Below are 27,861 nucleotides of genomic sequence, written 5' to 3'. Positions count from 1 at the left end.
AATAAAGAAAATAAAATATACAAATCAATTGGTTTATTTTTTCTAATCTTAAAAGCCATTACAACAACAAAACAAGTAACAAAACTGTAGGGTCATTACATTAATATGTTTTTTGATTGAAGATTCATGAATGCATTATATTCATATAAGTGTAAATACTGCTTAACACTATGCATACACTGTAAATTTTAATTTGTCTTTTCTACCACATGTCATTACTTTAGATGTCATTCAGAGCAAAGGGTGAACAAACTTGCACATATTCTAAAACTAGATTTAACTGCTATCCCTAATCATTTTTTGATTTATTCAGGGTCTAGATAAATTCTTGCTTTGTCAGACAACCAAATCTCTGCAACTTATTAATTCACCATCAAACTTAAAATTATCAAATATTAATGCACATAGACTCTGGATTTCCATATCATTTTATTTCAGACACCCTTTATCAGTAAATAACATATCATTTTACCATCAATGTTTGAAAGTTAGAAGTGTTTTCATGCATGAAATATGTTTTTTTTATACTGGATAGTCATTTTATCTAAAAACATAAATCATATTCAACAATTAATCTAATTATTTCATCTAATCACAACATGCAAGTTTTATCAAATATTATACAATTATTGACCATGATGATTTAAACCAATGTATCAACTCATAACAAAAGTCAACAATTGTTTTATATTTATATAGCAAATTTACCTGACGATATCTGGATATGGGTATTTAGTCGGATCTTAACACGTACTTGTGATTTGTTTAAAACAGGTTTTAACGAAGAAATATCGAAATATTCAGAACTTAATTAAATCTGTTTTTGGGTAAGATGGTGCAAGCATACGATTTTAATTGCGTCTTACACTTTGAGAAGCGAATAATCTTTGGCTACTTTATTTAAATATTGTGTAAAAACGTTAATTATGAGCTATGAAAGTCAAGTGGCTCAAGCATTTTACTGAGGAAGTTTTAAAAAAATGCAAAGAAATATTTAAACAGTGGGTTAGATTTCATTAGTCTTTACTATCTATAGATTAACAACTTTTGGTTATATTCATAATTTAGAATCATCATTGAAAGTGGAGCGCAATTGCACATTTAATTAATTATATTGATGTGCCATTTGTATGCAAGAGTGACATTCCGTTGTATTATGTGCCAATTCCAAAAAGTTATGCGAGTATTGTCTCCCTTTAACAGGTTCATTATTTTATAATTAAGTTTAGGTTTCTGATATAAATTTGAATAGTTACAAAATGTATCAATTCAATATATTTCAGTTTTTGTTATTGGTGTATCAAAAACATTGATGTACGAATATAATTTCATAAATTTGAAACGTTTAAAATGATTACATACCAATATAAAGAACGGTTCATCATTTTTGAAAAAGACTATGATTGAAGTTTGCATTATTTATCTTCCCTTCATGATAGATTGATTGGGAAATGAACCAGAGTTATCTAAAGGTAATCACAGAGAGGGACTAGCAAGCAATTTTTAATTGTAGCTTATTTAAGTTAAAACAACTTTCCACTATAAACAAATGTTACTTTATCCAAATATAAGGACCTTGTTAGCTAAATCTACAAATTTTATTAGATATTATGAATTTTTATTACAATAGATTAATATGCTAATTTATATGACTTTTTTATCTATCTCTAAATTTTGTAGTATTTGCTCATGATATTTAACTAATTTCTAACTACAGGATATATCCTTTTCTATGGAAGTTGCTGACTTTTATCAGTTGACAGGTTAACCGGCTAGTGAAACAGTAGTTAAGACTACTTAGAGCCACAGAGGCCCCCTTATTGACAATGAAACGCAACTTGAATCTGATATAGGTTCACCACATAACCCTTTCATTTGCTATAAATATACTATAATTTTTTGTTCATGGAGAGGTAAAACTTTGTCTTGTTTTTTCTTGTCAAATCTGGTTCTGGCTGACTTTGTAAATAAAGGTAAAAAAAGTCACTTGATTTTTAATACCAATTAAACTTGTAGTACTACATTGAACTGTGACAGCATGCATTGATGGTTGGTCAAAGTGCAGATTTGATGGAGCTTTAATTTATTACATTTACAATGTATATCAACAATCAATGAAAGTATACCCCTTTTCAAGGTAACTGCATGGAATGAAACTGGTACTGTATATTCAGAAACTATTTACAGGTTTCATTTACGCGAAAACTGTGACTATTAAAGATTGGCAATAATAAACAATAGCATGCTAATATTTGATACATATATCTGTATCATGCCTGCAATTTTTCCTGATATCACAATAATTAATTATCAATTTTGGTTGGGTATGCCATGTCAGTATCGCATTAATAAATAATTGCTATAATTTCTGATTTCGCAGTACTTGACTGTTTGCATTTAAGAGAGTAAAGGAAAAGGGGGTATCTAGAGAAAATACATTATTAGCATTATGCCTTTTTGCATGGCTGAATATTAAACTTTTTCGTGTATTCATTCTGTTGCAAATTTCTGAGAAAAGTGTGACAAACATATTTGTGGAACAAAGTGTCAAATTGTCAGATAAATTAACATACAAATAAATGGACGGATGCAGTGATTCCAAGAGGATGTGTAATTTTCTTTTACTGGTGAAAAATGTAAAAAAAATTAAAAGTAGGCTTTTGATGAGAAAAAAATCTATATTACATAATATGATATACATGATATGAGTATGAATGAAAATTGATATGCTTCAGAAAACAATACCAATGCATGATTAAATATAACAAATGACTTTATTATTAAATGAAGGACAAATATTTTTAACACTTTCTGATGGTCAGAGCATGCAAAATATGTCTTGTGGTAAATGCAGCTATTTATGGACATATGGTTTCCTGCATTGAATTTGATTTTTCAAACTGTGAGCATCTTTTCATAAGATATAAAAAAAAAATCAAAGTGCCGTTTACTAGTACCCTCATTTTATGGGCAGGTACTCATGGTAAAGGTCAGCAAAACAGTTTGACCTTGATAAGTCCATGACCATAACTACAGTATTCAGAACTTTAAAATATAAACATTGAACACGTTGGGTATTCTCCCATAACAAACAAATATGTCATCACCCTTCATACGATCAAACTGACTTTCAAATAACTTCTGTCAGAGAATTTCAATGTGGCATTATTTTCTGTATGTGGCTTAACATATCAGTCAATGAAATCTTAGTATTGTCTGGTTCAAATGTTTGATTTGGATGAATCTTGACTCCCATTTCAAAGTCCCATCTATAACTGTTCAGTTTACATTCTCTGCAAGAAATAAATAAATTTTATAAAGTATACTGTAAAACCTGAAAACCATCAGAAACTGACTGAATTTGTTGTCTCTTTTTGTGTATATCATTTGAACAGCTATTTTGTATCACTTACATGTGTTTTGTTTCTGTAGTCAATCAATATATATATAGCTACAAGAGGTGTGTATGCTAGTTCCAGAGAGCTGTTTTCATTTTTCAAATTAGAAATTATAAGAGTACCAGTATCTGCTGATAATTTAACTGTGGTTAATCATCAGCTGTTTAAAACTTACCGAAACCATCAAATTATCATTGTGGTCTACATACTACCTCATCCATCGAAGTTTGACTTTTTTCTGTCAAGTAGTAACATGGATGGATGGATCTGTTGTTCATGTTCAGTGGCAAATATTACATACATCTTCTTATCTATATAAGAACCAATTATCCAGAGTAAGTATGAACTCTGATTTGTATTTGACCAACAAGCTGAGCCATTTTTTTTTTATCATACTAGTTCACAGAGTTACAGTTTGCAGGAAGAGGTGTCAGTCACCCTGCCATGACATGTAATTCTTGCTATGTGGCAATCAGTCTTTGCTCTTACTGCTAAATGTCTAGTGCTAAGAGGAGAAAAGCATCAAAAACAAACTTTTAAGTCCAATTTTACTTGCCATAGATCAAACCAATGACCATTCACACATGCTACCATAAGCACTACTACATACAAGTTTTCTGTCTATGCAGAATTCTAATGAAAGATGACTGAATTATTGCATGTGTTATTTTCAAATGACAGATACAATTTAACTTTAATACTAACCTAGCGGATGCTACACTATCTGGAGGTGCTTCAAATGTAGATGACCTGGATGACATGTTGTAAAAATATTTCCTATTTGCAGATTTACTCAAGGCAATTGTCCAGGGTTCTAAAATAGAAAATTATTGCAATGTGTGTATTACTGCGAAAAATGCAACATGGTTATAATTGCAATAATTTAAACTTGCATTTTAAGTTTTTGTATATTCTCAATATGGCAAAAATTTAAATCATATTTTATTCTAAAATTACAAAATCAAAATAATATATACTCGCAATAATTTCTGAATTTACAGTATAACATTACTATGTATTTCTTAATAAGAATTTTTTATCAATTTCCATTACAAAACAAATCTTCTTAAATTTGCTTGATAATGTTAATATTTTAACATAAGTACAATATAAATCTGTATTTTTCTTTAGGTTAATTCTACCTTTGACAGTCTTCATAATACAAACACCAGTAGGAAGGAAACATCTTTCATCAGGCCTCGCTGGTGGAAAATAACACAAACGAGGTTGGCCTGAACCTTTCACTCTTTTAAATTCTAATCTAAAATATTGCAATTATGTTTTTGTAAATTTTATGAATACATACATATTAATTTTATGATTAGGAGATTGTCAATTTAAAATGCAATTGCAAAATTAAAAACAATAATTTCCTATCTGAAGCTTACTTCTCTCATTTCTCTCAAATATATTCAAGAGCAAGGTTATAATAATTAAGAAATGTCAAATAGGTTATACATCAATACAACAGTCACTTGCAAAATACTGCAATGTTTGGACCATTTCCAAATATTCAAACCTATAGAGTATGAATTCATTTTAACAGCTTACTACTAAAATTTAAAAAAAAAGGAAATTTTCCATTATGTGCGGTTCTTGAATTCTCAAAATCGAACACTTGAAATAGTGAAAATGCCTACTTAAGTTCGGATTGAGGAATATCAGCTTGAAATGTTCTTACTACTTGAATGGACTGAAACCAGAATAACCGGATCTTTTTGGTTAAATAGTGGAACAAATTTTACTTCAAAAGTCACAAAATGTAAATCTTACCTTTCAAATATCTGTCCTATCTGCTCTAACCTGTATACATTAGGAGCAATAATAGGTGTCAAATTTGGTCTGGTCTTCTTTGTCACTGACTTTACAAACTTTTTCAATTTCTCCATCCTATCAAAATGACATAAACCACATCAAAAATAATAATACATTGTCTAAATTGAACTATTTTACGTAAAATGAAAATTTATTCTAGAAATTTCAAAAAAAGTCAAAAGAAAGATGCATACCTGCCAACTTTTCAAAATGCCCATGGGGTATTTGCGTGCTGGATGGCTGCTATAGACCTAAAACACCTTCAAGTGGGCCTTCAAAGGATTTTAATGTTGTTGTTTTTTTTGGCTTCTCCTTACTTTTATAAGCCTTTCCTCATTTTAAAATTAATTGTTTTGTGAAAAATTGTGGACAAAATTGCTCTTTCAAAATTTCAATTTGGGAGCCTCCATGGGGGGAAATCCTCCGCAAATAGTGACAGTTGGCAGGTATGAAGATGACTTTGATCTTTTGTTGTTGTATAATTAAAAGCTCCAAGTGGTGAACACAAAAAAACATAAACTTAGGAAAATGTCATAAATAACATGTCTTTTTAATGTATTTGACAACAATGCTGACTAATTCTGATGAAATATAAAGAAAGTTGACAAGGTCCCATATAGCATAAATGAGGTCTACCTAAGATGAACCATGAAAGACCAACATGTTCAACTTACAATCATTCCATACAACAGATATAGGTTAGATATTGTTTACAGTAATGGAAAAAGAGACCTGATCACAAAAAAATTGAAGTTTATCACTGATACTATTGGAGCAAATATATTTACTCTTTATTTCGTTAAGAACAATTACTTATAATTTCTTCCAGTCAAATAATACCTGTATTTCTTTCATTTGGAACTTATATTAAAAAGGAAATCTGGGTCTCTGAAATATCAAGCTTTAAGCAAAGAGCTAATACAGATGTAGGATTAGCATCTCTATGTCTTGAATTCTGTGATATTAGTTGTAGGCAAAACAATTACTAACCTGTCAGTAAAGTGAAGTTTTCTAACATCATTACCATATAAAAATAAAGCATCTAAAGCATGTACTGTCATCAACCTTTTCTGTCCCATACCCTAGATACAATAAAACAATCAATCTTCTTATACTACATCATATATATTTTGTGTAATCATTAAGAATCAACATGAAGCATATAAATTTAATTTGTGTTGTTTTCAATATTCATTATAAAAAAAAATCACATCAAAAAAAAATTCAAACATAAATTTTTCTTTCAATACCATATAAAGGATGTAGTATTCAGATAATATTAGAAAGCATCTTAAATTTTTTTTGTATTCTATATGACTGCAAACGGGAAAATATACACTTCTTTAAGTGTTTACCTATATATGGATTCAGTGAATCAAGACAACAACTTCATTATTATTATTTCTCTTATCCTGAATACAGTCTTATAAATATGCAACCAAACTTTTCTTAACTAAATACAGTGGATATTTACTTACTAAAAAAAAGTGAAATTTAGAAAGAGTATATAAGACTGATACATGTTATTAAGGTAGCACAATACAAAGATTTTTCACTTCCAATCAGACAACTTTAAACTGATATAATTCATTTCATCCTTCTTTGAATTTTATAAATGAGGTACCAAAAGAAAGAGGAAAGATTATTCTTTCAAGTTGTGATAATTTCATTATGACATAATTATTACATAATTAATTGTTACGTAACTAGTTGATATATTGTGATGTCCACACTTGAATGAATTTAGCTTCATTATTATTCATAGCATCTCAAAATATTTTATAAATTCTTGTACAACACAGTTTGACCTCCAAAACTGTGTCTCAGATTTTTCCTATTGTATTTCATTCTCTCCTAAACCTCAAATGAAGTTTGCAAGATCAATTCACAAAAGATCACTAAATTTAATTGGGTATAAAATTTGTTCTATTGATGTTTTTGGAAATCTGAGACACAGTTTTGGAGGTCAAGCTGTGTAGTACAAGAATCTATAAAATATTTTGGGATGCTATGAATAACAAAGAAGCTAAATTCATTCAAGTGTGGACATCACAATATATCAACTGATTACATAACAATTAATTATGTAATAATTAAGTCATCATGAAATTATCACAATTTGAAAGATAAATCTTTCCTCTTTCTTTTGGTACCTCATTTATAAAATTCAAAGAAGGATGAAATGAATTATATCAGTTTAAAGTTGTCTGATTGGAAGTGAAAAAATCTTTGTATTGTGCTACCTTAACTGTATGAAATACAGTATGTTTCTACTTCATTGTACCTGCATTTATAGATCATATGTGTAACACAATCAAAAGTTAAATACTGAAAACATGAGTAAATGAAGCTTATGTTTTGTTTGATGACTATAAAAGGAATGACTGTAATTATTTTTTTTGTCAAAGAAGAAAAAACATCAAAAATGTGGTGCACACTAAATAACCTGCTTAATTGTTTTAAATATACCTCTCCTTTTAGTTCCTGTACAAACTCCACTTCAATTAAAGTTTTAGCTGGTAATTCCACATGTATATTGTCCTCATCTAGTTTCTTCCATTTACCTCGACCATCCCACTTATACACATGTGACCTCTGCAATATAAAAAAAATAATTAATTAAAAAAAATCCAGAATATTATACATTTATCAAATTACAAGTAAAAAATAATTATATCAAGGTTTAACTTCTTTCTATCTTTAAATTTCATATATAAGGGCTTTATTTTTGAAGAAGTGATTAAACAACTTTAAACCATGCACACATTTCTTTAACAGTACAATTGTATTTTCAAAACAAAAATAAGGACAGGTCATCAATTAATTTCTCCAAAGCAAGCAGTTACCAGATATCAATGGAAAAACCCACAAATTGTATGTATGTACATAGATACCTCCATTTACGGAACACCCCTCAGTGGAATCCGTTAGAATTATCTAACATCTTCTTTGCTGATTTACCTTCACACAATTTCTCCTCAGGAGTAAACTGCTACTACTCAGCCTGATCTATTATTTGAAGTTTTCTATATCTATTGTATCAAGATCAAAACTGCTAAAGGAAACTCGAAATACAAGATAAGAACTATTTTCAGTTCTGGTTTTCTTTAACACTTTCTCTACCGGTTTGACCTGGATTGAGCATCTCTATGACATTATAGAAATTGTACCTGCCCATCATCCGCCTGAATTGCTTTCTGGGCAGAATTGGGGATGAAAGGGTTAATAAGTTGATAGTTAGATTAAAGAGGATTTTTAGAGTATCCTGTCACAGCATTAAGATATCTAAAAAGTCAAAATATGAAATAAACTTTGAACAAAAATAAAGAAATTTAACAAGAGGAAGTCAGTTCAGTGAAATGCTTTTTGAACCACAGAAGTACCATGAAGGATAAAGGAAAAATATAATTGTATTCTAAATTATTAACTTACTCCACAGCCTAACATATACAATCGCTTTCTCTCAACATTCCCTATCACATAACAGCGATAATCAAATGGACTTTTAATATTATGAAGATCTGTCGGTGAAAGTTTGTCTATATCACTTGTAATGTAGTCTGTATTTTCTGTCTGAAGTATAAGTAAAATCATTACTAAAATTAATCTCAAAAGTACATAATATGAACTGGAAGTTACTACTGCAGGAGATTTCAAATAGAGCACTTCATATTTTCTTGATTTTCAAATATTGTCTATTTTAGATTTTTTTTCTGATCATTTATCATTTGTTTATTGAAGCACAAATTTTCCCTTCATCTTAAAGGGGGTAAAGGTTTTTTCATAGAAAGTGTGTTCGTTAATTTTTCTTCATCCATTTTTATGCTGATTGTTATTCAACGTTTTTCATATAATTATGAAAAAATGCACCTTACAAGCCTCAGAATTTTGTTTCTATTCATCATAATTGTTACATATCTCTCTGTGCATAAGTAATGATTATATCTATCCTGAACTCAAATAAAGGGAGACAACAAATGAATATTTTCAGTAAATGCTTGAAAAAGGACTTTTTATAAAGTCAAATGAACTAACCTCAATTAAATCTAAAAATGCATTTCCTGGTGGCTGTTTAGATGGAGCTGTTCTCACTTTATCTGGTACCTACGAATCAAAAATACTCATAAAATGTCATGAATTAGGGGGTCTTACATAAGTTACAATGGAAAGTATTGTTTAAAATAAAATATGTGTTTTCTATTGTGAAAAAAATTATAACATCACTCATCAACTATGACAAAAACTGGTGATTTATACTTAATTGGCTCTCTGATTTTTTTATGTTCACAAAAAAATGACCTATCAAGACACACCAACTTGATATGATTAACAATGAAAACAAAATTAGGGAAATAAAAATGCATAAAATATTTATCATTAGATATCACTTTTATTGGAAACAAGTAATTCCTTAATGTAAAACAATTGCTATCTCTCAACGTGAAATAAAAATCAAATCTCTCAGAAATTTTGGAAATAAATTTCTTACCTGCCACTTTACAAGACATTCAGTTCTAGTGTCTGATTGTCTGGCTTCATATAATTCCCTAATTATAAATAAATAAATATCAAATAATTTTTGTAGTAAACAATATTTTACATTGAAAACATCTTAAATTTGGGGCCCATTATAGATTTGAATCAATTGAACTAGAAGTTGGAGACTATGACCACACACAATTCCTGTAAGAAACATGAAATCTATTTACATACATATTTGTGGTTTAGTGGTTTTTAAAATAAACAAACAACAAATGAAGAAATAAATATATCAAGTAGATTCTTATGCTTTTATTATATATAGTATAACAGAATGAAAATTACTTACGTATTTTGAGTAAATGCTTGAATTTTCTTTAATCCAGCAATCTGCATCTTTCCTAACCTGATGAAAGAAAAATCATTTGTAATTAATTAAACATCTTTTTGCAAGTAAGGACTAGTTGATTTAAATGTAAATCAAGGTAGAAAAAAAATGGGATGTGGTGTATATTAATGAAACAGAAAGCCAAAAACACTAAAAAAAAAAAGTCAACAAGTAAACAGTGTCTATACAAATATGCTAAAATTCAAATTGCCCAAGTCTAAAAATGGTTCATCATAAAATTAACCAAGACTATCAATATCTTTTGTCAATTCTAAATTCTCCAGTAAAAAAATATTCAGATGACACAAAGTAAACCACTGATAAGGTTCCAGGCTTTTCTAAAACATGAATATGTGGTAGGTAAAACTAGACTACCACATGTTAATTTTTCAAATACTCAAAAATTTCTTGATTCTTGTCATAGAACTTTCTCTGAGTTCCTCTTGTGAGTTTCCATATCTTATCTTTGTAAAGATACATATACTATACTAACTATGATACCTTTTACACAAGATTAATAAACATCAGTTAACTTAACTCCAAACAAGACTTACGTATTGTTAGAATTAAACATGTATGTAAAGAACTGTTCACTTTCTTCTAACATATCATAGGGCACTATCTCATTGATATCCTGTGAAGATGTTGATACTAAAAGTTTATTCAACTCAAGATTTATCTCATGGAAATATTGTCGTACAGTGTCCATATCACTTGATAAATTTTTACACACTATATATCTGAAAGAAAGTAACAAAAACTATTGGTATTTATAAATCCTACATAAAGTTATTAAATATATAATAAAGAAATGCTGCAAAGTTTGGTGACTTTGTTCACTGCATCTGTCTTGCTGAACTTTAAATAAATGATACAACAAATATAGTTCCGCCTCATATCTTGACAAACATAAGGTAATTTGACAGGAAAGATCGGTTGAGAACTAATCTTTACGACATTTTCAATCCAGCAGCACATTTTTTTAAAAAAAGAGTTGATATCTCACAGTTGTTACAATATTTGTAGGCTGACATTTTCTATCACGATTTCCTTGATAAGGTTTACAAGGAAACTTTATAGATAAATTTAGGTATTGATTGAGTTATGGAATATACTTGTTGATTGCTGTAATTATATGCTGAGTGAACTCTTCTTTAAGATGAATAGTACATGTATAAACTGAGACCTAACTAGATAATGATAAACTAAGTATGACAATTTACCTTTCAGAATTTGCTGGTCTACTGGTTACAGGTTTTATAATGGAGATTTTGTTAAATATTCTGTACATTAAGTAACAAAGACCTATGCTAAATGGTGTGAATAAATCAAACAGCTTGCAAACAAAATGACCACCTGAAAAAAAAGTTGTGTATCAATAAACAATTTAAAAGTCTTCCTACTACCTCAAAAAAGTGAATAATTATCCAATTTCAGTTCAATATGTATACAGTGGAATTTAGTTCTATTTACCTGTATTGTCATTGTGTTTTGTAAACATTGCCGTTCACAATTATTTATCTTGTTGTTTGTGTCTGAATACACAAAGTGAAAGATCAGCCACAAAATGGTACTAGTTCTGAATATTTACTTGGTTATGTTGTATTTCTGAAATAGGCAAGGTGTCTGCTATATTAACATTTATTCAATAAATTGTGGTAAATTTATCAGTCTCAGGTTCTTGTTGATTTTCCGTCTCATTAAACATTTTTGTAAATTTTTCACTATTGCAAATCTACTTTTATCTCTCATTTCACAAACCAATGCAATGATTATCATTAATTGATAATTATGTTTGTATGGCTTACGTTATACCTACCTGTCCTTAAAATAGAAATGGCCACCAGAAACTGGCAAAGATATAACTGCTTTGATAAAATTTCTTGAATATTCTCTTGTCCTTCCACTGAAAATCCCTAAAATGAACAAACAATGTCAATTTAATGTTTGCTAGTGATGCAATTGATGTTGCGTTTTAATAAAAAAGATACTTTAAATTCAATTGTACAATTTCACTTCCTGTCAAATGGTTCAAATTCATTCAGGCTTCTTTAATTATATATACAGTAAGAAGTAAAAAGTGTTTCACACAAAAACAAATTAAAAAAAAAAATTGTCCTGTTTAAATTAATTAAATATTTACTACACAACTATCTATAATTACTTACAATAGTTTTGAAATATTTAACTGAATTGTACTTTTAAAAAATCAGTTTGAATTCAATCAGAATTTCTACTCAAAACAATTATATAAGTATACATGTGCAAGGAATCAGCCATTAAATGTTAAACTAGTTTTTATATGACGTAATAGAGCAAAGTTTTTTAAAAGGTGTAAAACACATTTGACCTTAGACTGTACATATAGATGCATTTATCTATCCTTACCCCATCTGCCATTACAAAATGTACACCCTTTCCATCTGTATTTTCTTTAACAAATTGAATGAAGGCTGCTTGATTATCTGGGTTAAATATGTCACCATCACCTTCTGCACCTCCCACTCCTGTAGATTATAAGTTAAATTTCTCAAAACATTTGAAAAATATTTCAGAAAAATGTTAAATAAAAATGGAACACTTATTTGTTGACAGGGAAGTCCTGCTTGCACTTTTTTGTGTGAAGCACATAAATTAAAAGTTGATTATGGTGTAAACAAAGCTGTACATTTCAAGGTTATATTGATGTTTTGTACCTTCTTGCACTAGGAACACTCTTACATACCCTATGTGCTAACATTGTCACTGGGTAAATAAAATCTCACCATATTCTTAAGTTCACAGACTCATAACTCCTACAAAAGTAAACTAATAAAAGTTCATTGTGGATATGCATATTTACTTGATATGTCCTTGTTATATACAAAGTTTCTTGAAATTCTTTTGAGTTGTTTCAGAGCAGTAATGATTACAAGAACAGGACTAACAGACTGACAGACGTATAGAAGATGGATGAAAGATACCAGACGGACAGTCAAACTCATAGATCAAAAATAAAATGTCAGGACAAACTAAGAGGAAGGATCAATAACATTAAACCCAATGCAAATTTGTTGCACAGGGTATTATTTTATTGCATTGGGTTCAACGACATATACATGTTCATCATTTTAACAAAACTGGCCTCTTTCAGAAGTACTAAGTCCTTACCATAATATGGTTCAAACATTTCAGCAGGACCTGCAAAGAAATCCTCCAATTTAAAGTCACATGGCCCTCTCAATGTCATCCCAAATCCTTTTGCTTCAGCTTTACTCCTCCAAAGTACATATTCACTGAATCCACCGGGACCAGCACAAATATCAGCAAAATATAACAGTTCTGAAGGATTCATCAATGGTTTCTAAAACCATAAAACATCGCATGTTTCTATTTTGTCTTCATATAATAAAAATCTGTATAATAGGCAAGGTGAATAAAGAAGGTATTCAAAGTGTACGAGTACTCTTTTACAAGAGACTGGATCAGCTAAAAAAAATCTGCACTGATATGATTCAAAATAAATGGGGAATGTGACACTGACAAAGTCCCCACTTGCATATATAACATTATAAAGGGACATAACTATAGGTTGCATTTCTGTAAATATTGACAATGCAATTTCCTGTAGGAACTCCTTTTACCAATAAAACTGAACCACTTTTACTATGAAGTTTTGAAAAAATCTTATCTTAGAATTGAAAGTTCATATGCACCACGATTTTTTTCCAAAGGTTAAAATATAGGGCTGTGCGGCATATTTTCAACATTTATATGCCCTAAACTTCTCAGAGTTTAAACTAGCACTAATTTTCTTAACTACCCCTACCTCGAATGAAAGGTTACCACAGATTTCAATGTAAACAATATGCACATGTTTATTTACTGGTAACATTCCCAAGTTATGTCTCTGTGAGATGGAACACAGAGAGTATAACTGGGAACCAGTATGTAAACAAAATTAATTTTCTATGAATATTCAAGATCTCCCCAAAAAAGGCGTGCTCTGAGAAACAGCTGTATTTACAAAGTGCAACCTATACAGACATTTATTCAAATAGAAAACTCTCTAAAATCAGTTTTTCTCACATTAATACTCATTTATCAGAATCATAGTCTTAAAGAAATCACTGTGTATACTCTAAGTTTTTCTTTACTATAAATTTTATACCCCTCCCCTGTTTCAATTTTTGAAGATTTTAACCAGATGCTCCGCAGGGCGCAGCTTTATACGACCGCAGAGGTTGAACCCTGAAAGGTTGGGGCAAGTATGGACACAACATTCAAGCTGGATACAGCTCTAAATTTGGATTGTGATTAAATAGTTGACACAACATAGGTTTCTGACACAGAATGAATGTGGTCTACTGAACTTAAAATATTTTTTTTGCCTTTGAGCAATTCACTTTGCTGTTGAATATTAATCCTCTCAAAAAAATGTTAGAAGAAATTTTCTTTTTATTTATGAAATCTGAAATGAGAAAAATTTAACCCCCCCAATTTTTTTTTCACATCCCCCTTTCCCTTTTTCCAAAACTGATCTCAATTCAAATTTCTAATGGAGTTTGCAACAATAACTACTCATTTAAATACATCATAAAATATTAAAATGTAACAAAAGGTGCTTGTTATCACTGAATGATAAAGATTGTTTTAATTTATCAGTTGGTAGTAAAAGTGAATATACATTGTATATTGTATAAAACAATGATTTAAGTTGACTCAACTACTATTCTGGACAAAGAAAGATAACTCCAATCAATTGAAAATTTCTTGCTATTGCACAATATTGTGCAATTAGATATTTCTGGCTATTGCGCAATACTGTGCAATTGAAAATATTTGCTATTGCACAATACTGTGCAATTGAAGATTTCTTGCTATTGTGCAATACTGAGCAATTGAAAATTTCTTGCTATTGCACAATACTGTGCAATTGAAGATTTCTTGCTATTGCTGAATACTGTGCAATTGAAAATTTCTTGCTATTGCACAATACTTAATATAATAATTTTGGATCCTGATTTGAACCAACTTGAAAACTGGGCCCATAAACAAAAATCTAAGTACATGTTTAGATTCAGCATATCAAAAAAGCCCAAGAATTCAATTTTTGTTAAAATCAAATTTAGTTTAATTTTGGACCCTTTGGACTTTAATGTAGACCAATTTGAAAACGGGACCAAAAATTAAGAATCTACATACACAGTTAGATTTGGCATATCAAAGAACCCCAATTATTCAATTTTTGATGAAATCAAACAAAGTTTAATTTTGGACCCCGATTTGGACCAACTTGAAAACTGGGCCAATAATAAAAAATTTAAGTACATTTTTAGATTCAACATATTAAAGAACCCCAAGGATTCAATTTTTGTTAAAATCAAACTAAGTTTAATTTTGGACCCTTTGGAACTTAATGTAGATCAATTTGAAAACGGGACCAAAAATACATACACAGTTAGATTTAGCATATCAAAGAACCCCAATTATTCAATTTTTGATGAAATCAAACAAAATTCAATTTTGGACCCTTTTGGGCCCCTTATTCCTAAACTGTTGGGACCAAAACTCCCAAAATCAAACCCAACCTTCCTTTTATGGTCATAAACCTTGTGTTTAAATCTCATAGATTTCTATTTACTTATACTTAAGTTATGGTGCGAAAACCAAGAATAATGCTTATTTGGGCCCCTTTTTGGCCCCTAATTCCTAAACTGTTGGGACCTCAACTCCCAAAATCAATCCCAACCTTCCTTTTGTGGTCATAAACCTTGTGTTTAAATTTCACTGATTTCTATTTACTTATACTAAAATTATTGTGCGAAAACCAAGAATAATGCTTATTTGGGCCCTTTTTTGGCCCCTAATTCCTAAACTGTTGAAACCAAAACTCCCAAAATCAATCCCAACCTTCCTTTTGTGGTCATAAACCTTGTGTCAAAATTTCATAGATTTCTATTCACTTAAACTAAAGTTATAGTGCGAAAACCAAGAAAATGCTTATTTGGGCCCTTTTTGGCCCCTAATTCCTAAAATGTTGGGACCAAAACTCCCAAAATCAATGCCAACCTTCCTTTTGTGGTCATAAACCTTGTGTCAAAATTTCATCGATTTCTATTCACTTTTACTAAAGTCAGAGTGCGAAAACTAAAAGTATTCGGACGACGACGACGACGAAAGACGCAAGACGACGCAGGACGACGACGCCAACGTGATAGCAATATACGACGAAAAATTTAAATTTTTGCGGTCGTATAAAAACAATTTTTAATTATTACCAGCTGACCCTATTTGCATATTTTCTGATAAAAAATGCCTAGAACCTGTTTAAAACTGTTTTGATAACATATTGAAAGCATATCAGAATACTATAAATGTAATGTTTAGCAGTCAATCATTTCAACATTCAAGATTATATAAAGTATCCAATCCAGCCTCTGTCTCCAGTCCACATCTTACTGTATGCCTATTTGTCAATTAAAGAACACATTTTCTGCCTCAAATGGTCAATTTAGAATTCTTGTTACAACAGTATCATCTGTTACCATATATCTGACACAATTTAGATAATATATATGCTAGAAGTGTTGAAACAAAGCCATATTTGCTATAGTTGTATGTATGCCGATACCAGTCTGAGATATAAATTCACTTAAAATGTTGTAGAGATGTCTGCTAACATCTGATTTTTACATAACTTCTAAGCATAGTTATTGTTTTCTATATCAAGAACTTTAAAATCATAAAATATTTACAAGTTAAATTATTTGTTTTATGACCCGTGGGTACGCAATTTTCTATGTTTTTTCCCCTGGGGCCTCAAATTTCCTAAATCATTCTGCTGTTTCTAGCAATTTGGAATATTTAGTACATATTGTTACGATTTAGTGATCGTATTATTAAATTAATGGATCTCGTGTTATCCATAGTTTACAGTAGTAATTTTATGAGTCAGCTGTTTTTGTTTACGTTTTCGCTACGCTATTTTTTACGATGGAATGTCACCTCGTACAGAATATTCACGGTTGGTTGGCATGTATTTCAATGATACATGATGCGATAATGTGTTTACCTTATTTGCTTATTTATTTTCTTAATGTAATAACTTGTGTTTTAGCCGTAATCGTCTAAATACCAGCAGTGCCATAGTTTATTTACAAGAGAAGCCATATTTATTTGTGTATTGGCGGTCTGCAACACGAGATTGCCTGTGAACATAACAAACGTTTTGATTGGTCGATCCATTGACCGGAAAATTATAAATAGAAGGTTGACGAAACGAACTTTAGATTTAATCTCACCGCCTGCAAGAGCAGTCGGAATTTATGCTGTCTTGATGTCCTTATAATTTAGTGTGAAGGTTTTGACTGTTTTAAGAAAACTAAACCTTCTTACACATGGCAATTGTTTGTTTTGAAGAAGAGGAAGACGACCTTCGACCTACGGGAAAGTCCCGTCAGCTGTCGTTCCACTTAGTCAACTTTCTATAAATACGATGAGAGAGGTTTTCTGGAAATCTACTTTCACTTTAGCAGAGAGAAACCTTTATGAGATGATTACGGCAAATTGTTTATAAATATAAATGAATGTTTTTATGATCAATTGTAAATATTTGATTATATATAGATATTATATAAAATACCTATGAAATGTTACCTGACTTAGTTATTATTTCAACCATATACCAACTCAAAGGATCCATGCAATTTATGTTTGATCGAGCCTCCTTATTCAATTTAACTTACCACTCGGTTTAAGGGGCGAAATCGTTACAATATTCAGGGTAGAACACACTATTGTAAGTTTTCTTGAGATATTTTTTTTTTTTAGCTTGTATTTATTATGCCGTGGTGACAAAAAAGCAGATTTAAGTGTTGCGGCTTACTTTTGGGTTATCGAAAGAACACAAATACTCCATAAATAATATTGAGGAAGGATATATGAGTTTCAATGACTGTGAAGAGTAAATATAAGCACTTCTTAACAATTTAACTTACAAATATGCAAATATTATAAATTAATTTTGTATCCAGCACTTTGAGTAAACTATGCATCCTGTAAACTGTGAATTTATGCTGAGTCATCATATTTAAGGCCCAGGATTCTATCAATCTTCATTGAATATTTATAAAACTTCATATTTGAGTTAATTTCTTTAAAATCTGTGAAATAAAGCAAATTTGGTTAAATTCTGAATGTTCCCCTTTTCACCTTATATAGAACAGTATGTTAAAAGGCTAATTTTAGTATTATTTGTGTAATAGACATTACAAGAACTTTAACTGAGACACCTGCTAACCGTTAAATAGTAATATTTTCTTAGCATCTGAATGAACTCTATAGAACTGTCGCAATTAATTAGTGCTATTTATCTATGGTCGTAAAGTCGCCACTGAAGAACACTTAAAGTTTCTGGTTATTCTAACATGTTTAACATTCAAAGATAAAGACAGAGTAAATGTATTTTCTGGTCAGTTTTAAGGTTGTTGCTCGATGTGAAAAGTTGGTTACATGTTTGCAATATATAAATATTGTATAAGAACTCGATGTTGTCTTTTTAATTCATATTGAGGTGTAACATAAATGGTGGCAGCGGAAATGGGATTAATTAATTTAAGTTATTAATTATTCTATAGTGGATTATAAGCGTAATTTTCCTAAAGGATATATGTGCTATTGTAGGATTATTGCTTATGTAGCTGATGTGATTTATCAGTGTTTTATTTTTTTGCCGTTAACCTGGCGTATATCCAGCTGTGTAATTCAGCGATTTATTGGATATAGTATATCCAGCTGTGTGATTCAGCGATTGATTGGATATGAAACTTTTGTTTAGTTTATTGGATATTGATTCCGTATTTTGGAATATATCCGGCTGTTGATTCAGCGTTGACTTTGAATTATCGAGCGTAGCCTTAAACTTACTTTTTCGTTATATTTCCATTATTCACAGGATTAATTGTAGTTAGTGATACTATCCGTAATGGCAGAAGAAGGTGTACTAGAAGGAGGCAGCATAGCAAAAAATCGATCAAGAAGAAATATAAATTTAATGCAATTTACAGATGCCGAATATGCAGATGAAAGCGACGTGCCAGTTGAGGAAGAAGTTTTTCAAAGACCGAAAACTCCGCCGCCGAAAAAAGCAACAAGAAAGACAAATAAACATGAGTTAGATATTGAAAGGGAAAAGCTTGTCATCGAACGGGAAAAACTCGAAATCGAAAAAGAGAAATTAGAAATCGAAAGAGAAAGAATTCGTTTACAGGGATTAAACTGTTTAAATACTGATAAGTATCAGTCACTACCATTTAAAGTAAAATTACAACCATTTGATCCGAAACTCGATGACATCGTAACATTTTTATCGGAATTCGATGCAGTAAGTGGTCAGGCAAATTCGTCTAATGACATTAGGATTTTACATTTAAGAACATTGTTGACAGGTGAAGCAAGACAGGTTTCTTCACAAGCGTCCACTTCGTACGACGATCTGAAACGTGCGCTAATCGATCGATATGGAAAGAGACCCCATGAATATTTTGTTGACTTAGTTAATGTTAGAAAAGCTGACAATGAAACTTACAGAGCTTTAATGGCGCGGATTATACAAAATCTCAACCGATGTACCAAGGACAAAGATCCGATCAAAAGTTTACAAGAGGAATTTTTTCTGAAGGCTCTTTTACCAGTTCAAGCGCAATGGATAAGAAGAAATAAAGGCAGCGCGTCCGTAGTAGAAGCAGCAGAAGACTATATAGTACCGACAAAGAATGACAATGTACAAAATGATGAAAATAGAACTGACAATAATCGTTGTTTCAAATGTAAAGCTATTGGACATTATGCACGTGATTGTGAAAAAAAGGACAAGAAAACAGGAAATCTTGCATCTTATTTAGTTAAACCGCTTGTTGGGCATAGACTTATCTGTGTTTCAGGAGAAGTAAACGGGAAGCAAGTAAGCTTTGTGAAAGACACTGGTACCGACATGACATTAATTCGTGAAGACCTTGTGGATAGAAAGAACATTTTACAAGGACAACATGTAACTCTACAATCTGCTATTGGACAACCGTTTTGTGCTAAGCTTGCTGTAGTTAACATAGACACACCGTATTATAGAGGTATCGCTAAAGTTGGACTCGTACCGAAATTGGCCGCCGAAGCACTTTTGGGAATGGATATACTAGAGCGAACTAGTAACCCATTTGTTTTAACCAGAGAACACGCCAAGCGCGCCGAAGATGAGATTGAATCTGACAATGATACACACGAAAGCAAAATTGAACATGCTATGGAAGTGACGAAAATATACGAAGATGATGAGATTGTTATTGGTAACATTTCGTCTGGAAATATTGAATGTACAGCGTCTACATACAGACCGCAGTCGAATGGTAGATGTGAGCGATTAAATGGTTCTTTAAAGTTCATGCTCAAGAAGTTGTGCACTGTCGATGAATGGGATGAATTGGTTCCTTATGCGTTATGCGAGTATCGTGAAGTTCCGCATGAAGAAACAGGCTTTTTAGCGCCGTTTCAGTTGTTGTATGGCTGTCCTGTGAGAGGTCCGATGGCTATACTTCGTGGATTGTCTACTGGTGCGGATGAGAAACACCGTTCAGTTATTCAATATGGAATTACTATACGTAATTGTTTGGCAGCTATGCCAGAAATTGTTAAAGAAAAGATCAAGGCTTGGTTCAACAAGCATACAAAGTTCAGAGAATTTGAACCTGGGGGCGAAGTGCTATTATTGTTACCGTCCAAGGCATCAAAGAACAATGCCGATGCTTTATCAAGAATATAACAAAGATTGACAGTAAGCTTTATGCTTTATTGTTTTTATTACATCTATGTAAATTGGAGCAACGCCTTTTATTTTTTTTTAAAGTGAATTTTCGAAAACAGTGTTTTCTCTTGAAAAGGGAGATGTTAAAAGGCTAATTTTAGTATTATTTGTGTAATAGACATTACAAGAACTTTAACTGAGACACCTGCTAACCGTTAAATAGTAATATTTTCTTAGCATCTGAATGAACTCTATAGAACTGTCGCAATTAATTAGTGCTATTTATCTATGGTCGTAAAGTCGCCACTGAAGAACACTTAAAGTTTCTGGTTATTCTAACATGTTTAACATTCAAAGATAAAGACAGAGTAAATGTATTTTCTGGTCAGTTTTAAGGTTGTTGCTCGATGTGAAAAGTTGGTTACATGTTTGCAATATATAAATATTGTATAAGAACTCGATGTTGTCTTTTTAATTCATATTGAGGTGTAACACAGTAAAAGAGACGCGACACAAATTTGTACTTGATCTGAGTTTTTTAGTAATAAGCATTATGTTTAAGTTTCATAAAATTTGGATGAGGCAAACTAAATGAATGAATGGAAACAAAAAAAATCATGAATTCTACCATTTGTAAAGGGGCACAACTCTAGAATGGTATAAGTGAAAACTGATTTGTGTTTTGTGGTAATACACATTGTGTATAAGTAAATTTTAATATCATTTAGTTGAGGCAAACTAATAAAAGTGTGAGAATGGAAATGAAAAAAAGGATAATTTTTCCATTTGTAAAGGGGCATAACTCTAGAATGGTAAAATGATGCCACCAAAATTCAAACAAGGTCTGTGTTTTGTGGTTATTAGCATTGTGTATAAGATGCATAAAATTTGTCGAGGCAAACTAAAGTTAGAGAACATAAACCAATTTTGGGATGTTAGGGGAGAGAGGGATGGACATACAGACAGACAAGGGTAAAACTTAATTCCCCCTCAGCTACGGTAGAGGTATAAAAAATAATTCGCTCCTTCAAGGTATCAAGTTTTCTGAAGTCCATTCATTATCAGATTAACCATTGTATACTTTGTATATCTTCCACCTTTTAAGTGTCAATGTTGTATGAGGAATATAAATAAGGACAATGATAAAACTGACTTACTCCATCAACATCTAATGGTTTTGTAAACATAAAGTCTAATATGGCATCCATGTTAGCCATCTTCATAGCTGCTCTGAAAAATAATAGAAGTTTTTTGTTAACATTGAAAGACTGATATCAAATATTATTCATAATAAATATGTGCTCCTACATACATATAAACATCTCCACATACACACTTTCAATTTTTGTAATTGCTGCTTTTCTTTTTTTTCTATTATGCTCATGAATTTTAAGAGAATTCTTGCTAAGAAATCACTATAATCTGGAGGAGAATGATTAATTAGATTTTTTGTCATTCTACTATATGCACAGGACAACCTAATTTGTTTTAGTGTTTTACTATAATGGTACCATATTTAATCAATGAAGTTTATAGTAGAATGCAATGACACACAGGCTAGGTATCAAAAACTGATCAATACCAATATCCCATAATAATGGCCATATACATGATAATGAATTTGTTCCAAAAACAGAAATATTAAGCAACAGATCGTTTAGTAGCTATTAAAAAAAAAGAAGCTATATTTATTACAAGGAATTTCATACAACGCAAAAGTGACAAGACACAATTTACCCATCTGGCTTCGAGTTACAAATATTAATAGTCTGTTATATTAAGAAATATTAGTTCTTAATAGCTAGTGCTGCTATTTGATTACTCAGAGAAATAAATTACTGTAAAATCAGAAATTATTGTGTGCAATTGTTTTTGCCATTTTGTCATTTTAGACTACAATGCGATTTTAATGTTTGCGATATTGAAAAAAATCTACCCTGTTGCATTTTTCGCAATAATAAAAACATTGCAATAATTTCTGTAATTTACTGTATGTCAACAACAGATTGTCAAAACAGCAGCTATAACAGTGGTTATTACATTTAATAAAGGGATATAAAAATCCTGAATGACAAAAGTGAAACCTGTCAACATCAAACTTATCCTCAGTTTTGACCTCAGCAACAACATATTAAAATTTGAAAAACATTGGTTAAACATTTCTCAAGTTTTCATATTTGTTTACAACAAAAAGTGCTATTTTCCAATCATTTGAAAATTGCCAAATTGATCTTGACCTATAGTTTTTCATCAGGATTAACATACTTAATGATTTGAATGTCCCTTTGGTATCTTTTGCCTCTCTATTCAACAACATATTTAAAGTATCTCTTTTTGAATAGTGAAAGATCTATTCCACAAAAAACAACAGTTACCATCAGCCCACAAGAGAGCATCTAGTCACCCTATATATAATGGTGTACAAAACTGAATCAATAAGGATTTCCTTTAGAAAACCTGGCTAAAACAAGAATGTGTCCAAAGTACACGGATGCCCCACTCGCACTATCCTTTTCCATGTTCCATGGACCGTGAAATTGGGTAATAATCTAATTTGGCATTAAAATAAGAAAGATTACACTATAGGGAACATATGTACTAAGTTTCAAGTTGATTGGACTTCAATTTTATCAAAAACTACCTTGACCAAAAACTTTAACCTGAAATTCCCACTTTCATTTTCTATGTTCAGTGGACCGTGAAATTGGGGTCAAAAGTCTAATTTGGCTTTAAAATTATAAAGATCATATCATAAGTAACAAGTGTATTAAGTTTCAAGTTGATTGGACTTCAGCTTCATCAAAAACTACCTTGACCAAAAACTTTAACCTGAAACTCCAACTTTCATTTTCTATGTTCAGTAGACCGTGAAATTGGGGTCAAAAGTCTAATTTGGCTTTAAAATTAGAAAGATCATATCATAAGCAACAAGTGTACTAAGTTTCAAGTTGATTGGACTTCAGCTTCATCAAAAACTACCTTGACCAAAAACTTTAACCTGAACGGACGCACAGACGGACGGACGAACGAACGAACGAACGGAGCCACAGACCAGAAAACATAATGCCCCTCTACTATCGTAGGTGGGGCATAAAAATTGAAAATATACCTGTTCAGGAAAAATGCACCTCTTATTGTTTCATATGGATTTGATCTTGTTCTAGCTCTTCTCATTTCTTCTGGTTCCAAGTTATCAAATATGCTCTAAAATATAGGTAATTTTTTAATTTGTAAAGCTAATCTTTTAAATCTGATTTGCACTAGGCATGCTTAAATTATTCATTAAATCTTACTATCAAATTTATGATTCAAGCAAAAAATAATTATTTTACCTCAAAATAGTTCCCAACTTTTTTAGAAATAATAATGAGCATATCTAGTACATACATTTTGACATAACATGCAAATACAAACATTAGCTCTCAAAATGTTTTATTCTTTTGTGTAAATAACACAATATTTTAAAACCTAAAAATATTAATTTTACTGAATCCGTCATATTACTGAAGCATTTTTTAATTGTTTGTTTTTGTAGCCCTGATTACAGACAGACAGGCAGACAGAATATTGGAAAGATGCACGGATATAAAATACATTGCCCTCTCCTATAAAAGGTGGGGTATAAAAAAATTTCAAAGTTAAGAATATCTGTTACCTTACTACTAAGAACCATCTGTAAAATCTTCTCATCACAAAATTGGGTCTCATCACCTATTGTTCTCTTTTTCTGAAATAAAAGTTATCATGTATCAGTAATGACAAATATTTACCCTTTTCTGATTGAAAAATATTTAAAACATATATTTCTTGTAATTTCTTTTGTCCAAACCTTTTTCATTTGGAATAATATGACATTTTAAATAGTATATAAAAGAGATCTACATAGAATTGAAGGGCCATTAAATTGCATAGAGATGTTCTACAAATATAATGTACTGCACACAAATATATTTATGGATAAGATAATGAGACTATTTTAAGCAACCTTTTTGGTAGAATTGTCTTCTTTATTACAGGCAAAAAAAAATTACTTGTAACAGTTGATATCATAAACAACCTCAATTATGAGATGATTACTTTTAATCAGTACATATATTTACTTTTTGGGCTGCATTTTAATAAATATGACACTTCTACATTGTGCTGTCTATATACATAAACTCATTTTTCTACAATTTCATTTTGTAAAGATGAAAATTCAGATTAATTAGTCCTTAAAATGGACATTTGACGATCTTGTTTTTTACTAAAATGGGCAATTCAAGAAAATTCTGATGTATTGCAATACAGCTCTTTTTTAAATAAAAAAAAACAAGAGTTAACACTTATAAGATAAAAAGTTGTAACATTTAACCTCAGAGGAATAATCATTGTGTAAATAAATTAGACAAGTACCTACATTTCCTATCTTTTTCCAACTTCTTAAAGTTTCTATGGATGGTTTCTCCTCTGTACAAGTGGGTATCCACTCTACTGTCTCTGCTTGTACTATCTAATATGAAAAATAAAAATAAAAAAATAATTTTCACCATTTTGTAGGATTTTTAACTTTAGAACAATGGTAAAAATAAACACACTAAACAAAAATAATGACCAGACAATTAAAATTTTGAGAACAACTTTGTTTTCACCTTTTTTTTCTGTTTTGACAGAGTGAAATGGGTGTCTGCTAACTTATATTTCTGCTTGTTTCTAAATTTCAGACTTTAAGATAACAATAACAAAATTTACAAAATAGACATAAATTAATTCCTAGTATATTGCTTGAAAAAACAGGAAGTCTAGACCAACACTTCAGTTTTAATTTCATGTCAAGATTAAGATTTTTTACTTGTAAAATTTCACATTGAATAAATCTTACCTTTTCTTGTTCAAAATCCCAATCAATATCAGCTGGTTCTAAACCTTTTAGTGTCAATCCTAAGCCTCTACGTCCTCTTTGCTTGGATGCCTCTATGATGTCTACAATACCTTGGCCATGCTTTCCCAAACCTGAACCTTTTTGATGACCCATCTTTGCCTATATGTTATATAGTTACAAAAATCATAAACAAAGAAAATTCTTCAAATACAATTGAGAAAACAATAAAAACATGAATAAATTTTATTTCTGTCAACTTATAGTCATATGAAACAAGTGACTGGTGAAAAATAATGTTTATCCAATTCTTAAACCAATGCATATATATATATATATCATAAACTTAGTCTTCTGTGCCCGATTTTACGCAAACATCGTATAATTGTCAATTTTATCCCTCTCTGTCAGTTACATGTATGAAGTGAAGATATGTCAACAGCATATAACTTTAAAAATGTGTCACTATTTGTGTTTCTTATGTAAGTACAAATCTGGTGATACTTCTGAATTGTTGATGTCACAATGAAGGGAAAGAAGACAGGAGTTTGTTTATCATTAAAGACAAAAAAATAACAAGGACTTGACTTGAAAAATTCATTCAATCTGTATTTTGATGATTTAAACGCAGTATCATTTTTCATACCATCATCCGTTTGGCAAAATCCGTATACCCATCCAATTGACTGGATGTCTTGGCCTTCTTGACTGCTGGCTCTCCAGCACCAATGTCATCCCCATTGCCTCCATCGTAGACTTGAAGTTTTTCATTGTCACTATCACTATCGCTATCAGAATCTAGCAAGAAAACAGATAACAATTATTATCTGCATCAAGATCAAATTAAAATGACATTGCTTTTTAAATTACTAACAAATTAAAATGTACAATGATCATGATGATGTATAAGATTAAACAATTGAAAAAAAAAATGTATATTGTTTGCTTTTTATAATAACATCCTTTAAAAAAAGAAATGTGATATAAATGCAAAGGCTAAAACAGTAAATTCCTCTAAACTGCATAGCCCAAATGACTTCATTAATTATAATATAAGAATCAATTTTGTGTCTGCCTTGTTTTAACAAATCATGTTCACATCTCATAAAGGTTCAATTCTATTTCAGGTAATTAAAAAACATAATACTTATACAAAAAAAAAAAAAAAGAGTTGTATGTTTTAGGTGACTGCATCACTAAAGCAAAAAATTGCAGATATATACATTATATTCACCAGGTGCCAAGGTGGCTAGAATTCATTAAGGACTGTCTCCAAGTATTTGCTATACTTTTGTTGAAAATCAATGTGGAGACCAAAATTATGCATATGCAAACCAGCCTTAGTCCACATAATTATGACGTCTTGCAAGGCTTTTTAAATTATTTCTGTTATGCCTTCCACAGAAAAAAAAATTAAAATAGACTTGCAAGACCATAATTATTTGGACTTGCGCTATGTCTATGTTATTTGGTCTCTGGTGGAGGGTTGTCTCATTATCAATCATACCACATCATCATATTCCTGTATTGTCAGTAGGTAAGGCAGCAACCATTTGATTTTCTGGGGGGGGGGTGCTATGAATTTTTTCCCCGGACAAACTTTTTTTTTTCGCCTTGGGCAAAAACAATCTATTTTTTTGGTGACAAGTCGAAAAACAATTTTTTCTTTCAATTTTAGCATTACATATAGTGGCAGTTGAGGGTCAAACAAACAATTTTGTTTCCTCAGATTCAAAAACAAATCATTTTCTTCTCCAAAACCTGGAAACAAACTTTTTTTCCAAAAAAAATCCATAGCCCCCCACCCCAGAAAATCAAATGGTTGCTGCCTTAACAATTCACATCACAACTATGCTTACAGCCGAGGTCAATTTCATTTTATTGATTATGATAACCCATGTAAGCAGATAATTCATCAACTTCATGACATGTGCAGGATAACAACTGTGCGAAGTCATTAAAAATTTTCATTATTTTCCATATTTACTTTTCTAGTGTAATGTTTGAGAAAGCAAAATATTATGTTTGCTTCTTTACCTTCTAAATTCATGATGTCAGATTGAATTACACCATTTTCCGAAATTTGAAAAAAAAGAAAGTAAATTTAGATTTTCAACTTTCACTTTAAACGGAAGCTACACCAAAG

At 30.7% G+C, this 27,861-nt stretch overlaps 1 protein-coding gene across 1 annotated transcript; it reads right to left on the bottom strand.

Moving 5' to 3' along the window:
- Positions 1-18: 18 nt before the first annotated feature.
- LOC143067951 (cap-specific mRNA (nucleoside-2'-O-)-methyltransferase 1-like) lies at positions 19-27,861 on the bottom strand. The gene is made up of 22 exons (XM_076241618.1): positions 27,753-27,861; positions 26,362-26,513; positions 25,719-25,877; positions 25,257-25,349; positions 24,513-24,584; positions 23,967-24,061; positions 22,015-22,087; positions 13,231-13,423; positions 12,469-12,587; positions 11,900-11,996; positions 11,304-11,436; positions 10,635-10,820; positions 10,042-10,098; positions 9,703-9,760; positions 9,249-9,317; positions 8,646-8,786; positions 7,683-7,808; positions 6,204-6,295; positions 5,172-5,288; positions 4,541-4,659; positions 4,104-4,212; positions 19-3,293 (listed from the first exon to the last, which is right to left on the bottom strand). The coding sequence occupies exons 1-22, from the start codon at positions 27,763-27,765 to the stop codon at positions 3,155-3,157; spliced, it is 2,412 nt and encodes an 803-aa protein (XP_076097733.1). The 5' UTR covers positions 27,766-27,861; the 3' UTR covers positions 19-3,154.

This window comes from Mytilus galloprovincialis, chromosome 3 (assembly GCF_965363235.1).
Source record: "Mytilus galloprovincialis chromosome 3, xbMytGall1.hap1.1, whole genome shotgun sequence".
Taxonomy (NCBI): Eukaryota; Metazoa; Mollusca; class Bivalvia; order Mytilida; family Mytilidae; genus Mytilus; species Mytilus galloprovincialis.
The sequence above is the reverse complement of the archived record's forward strand: the minus strand, read 5'-3'. Positions and strand labels throughout refer to the sequence as shown.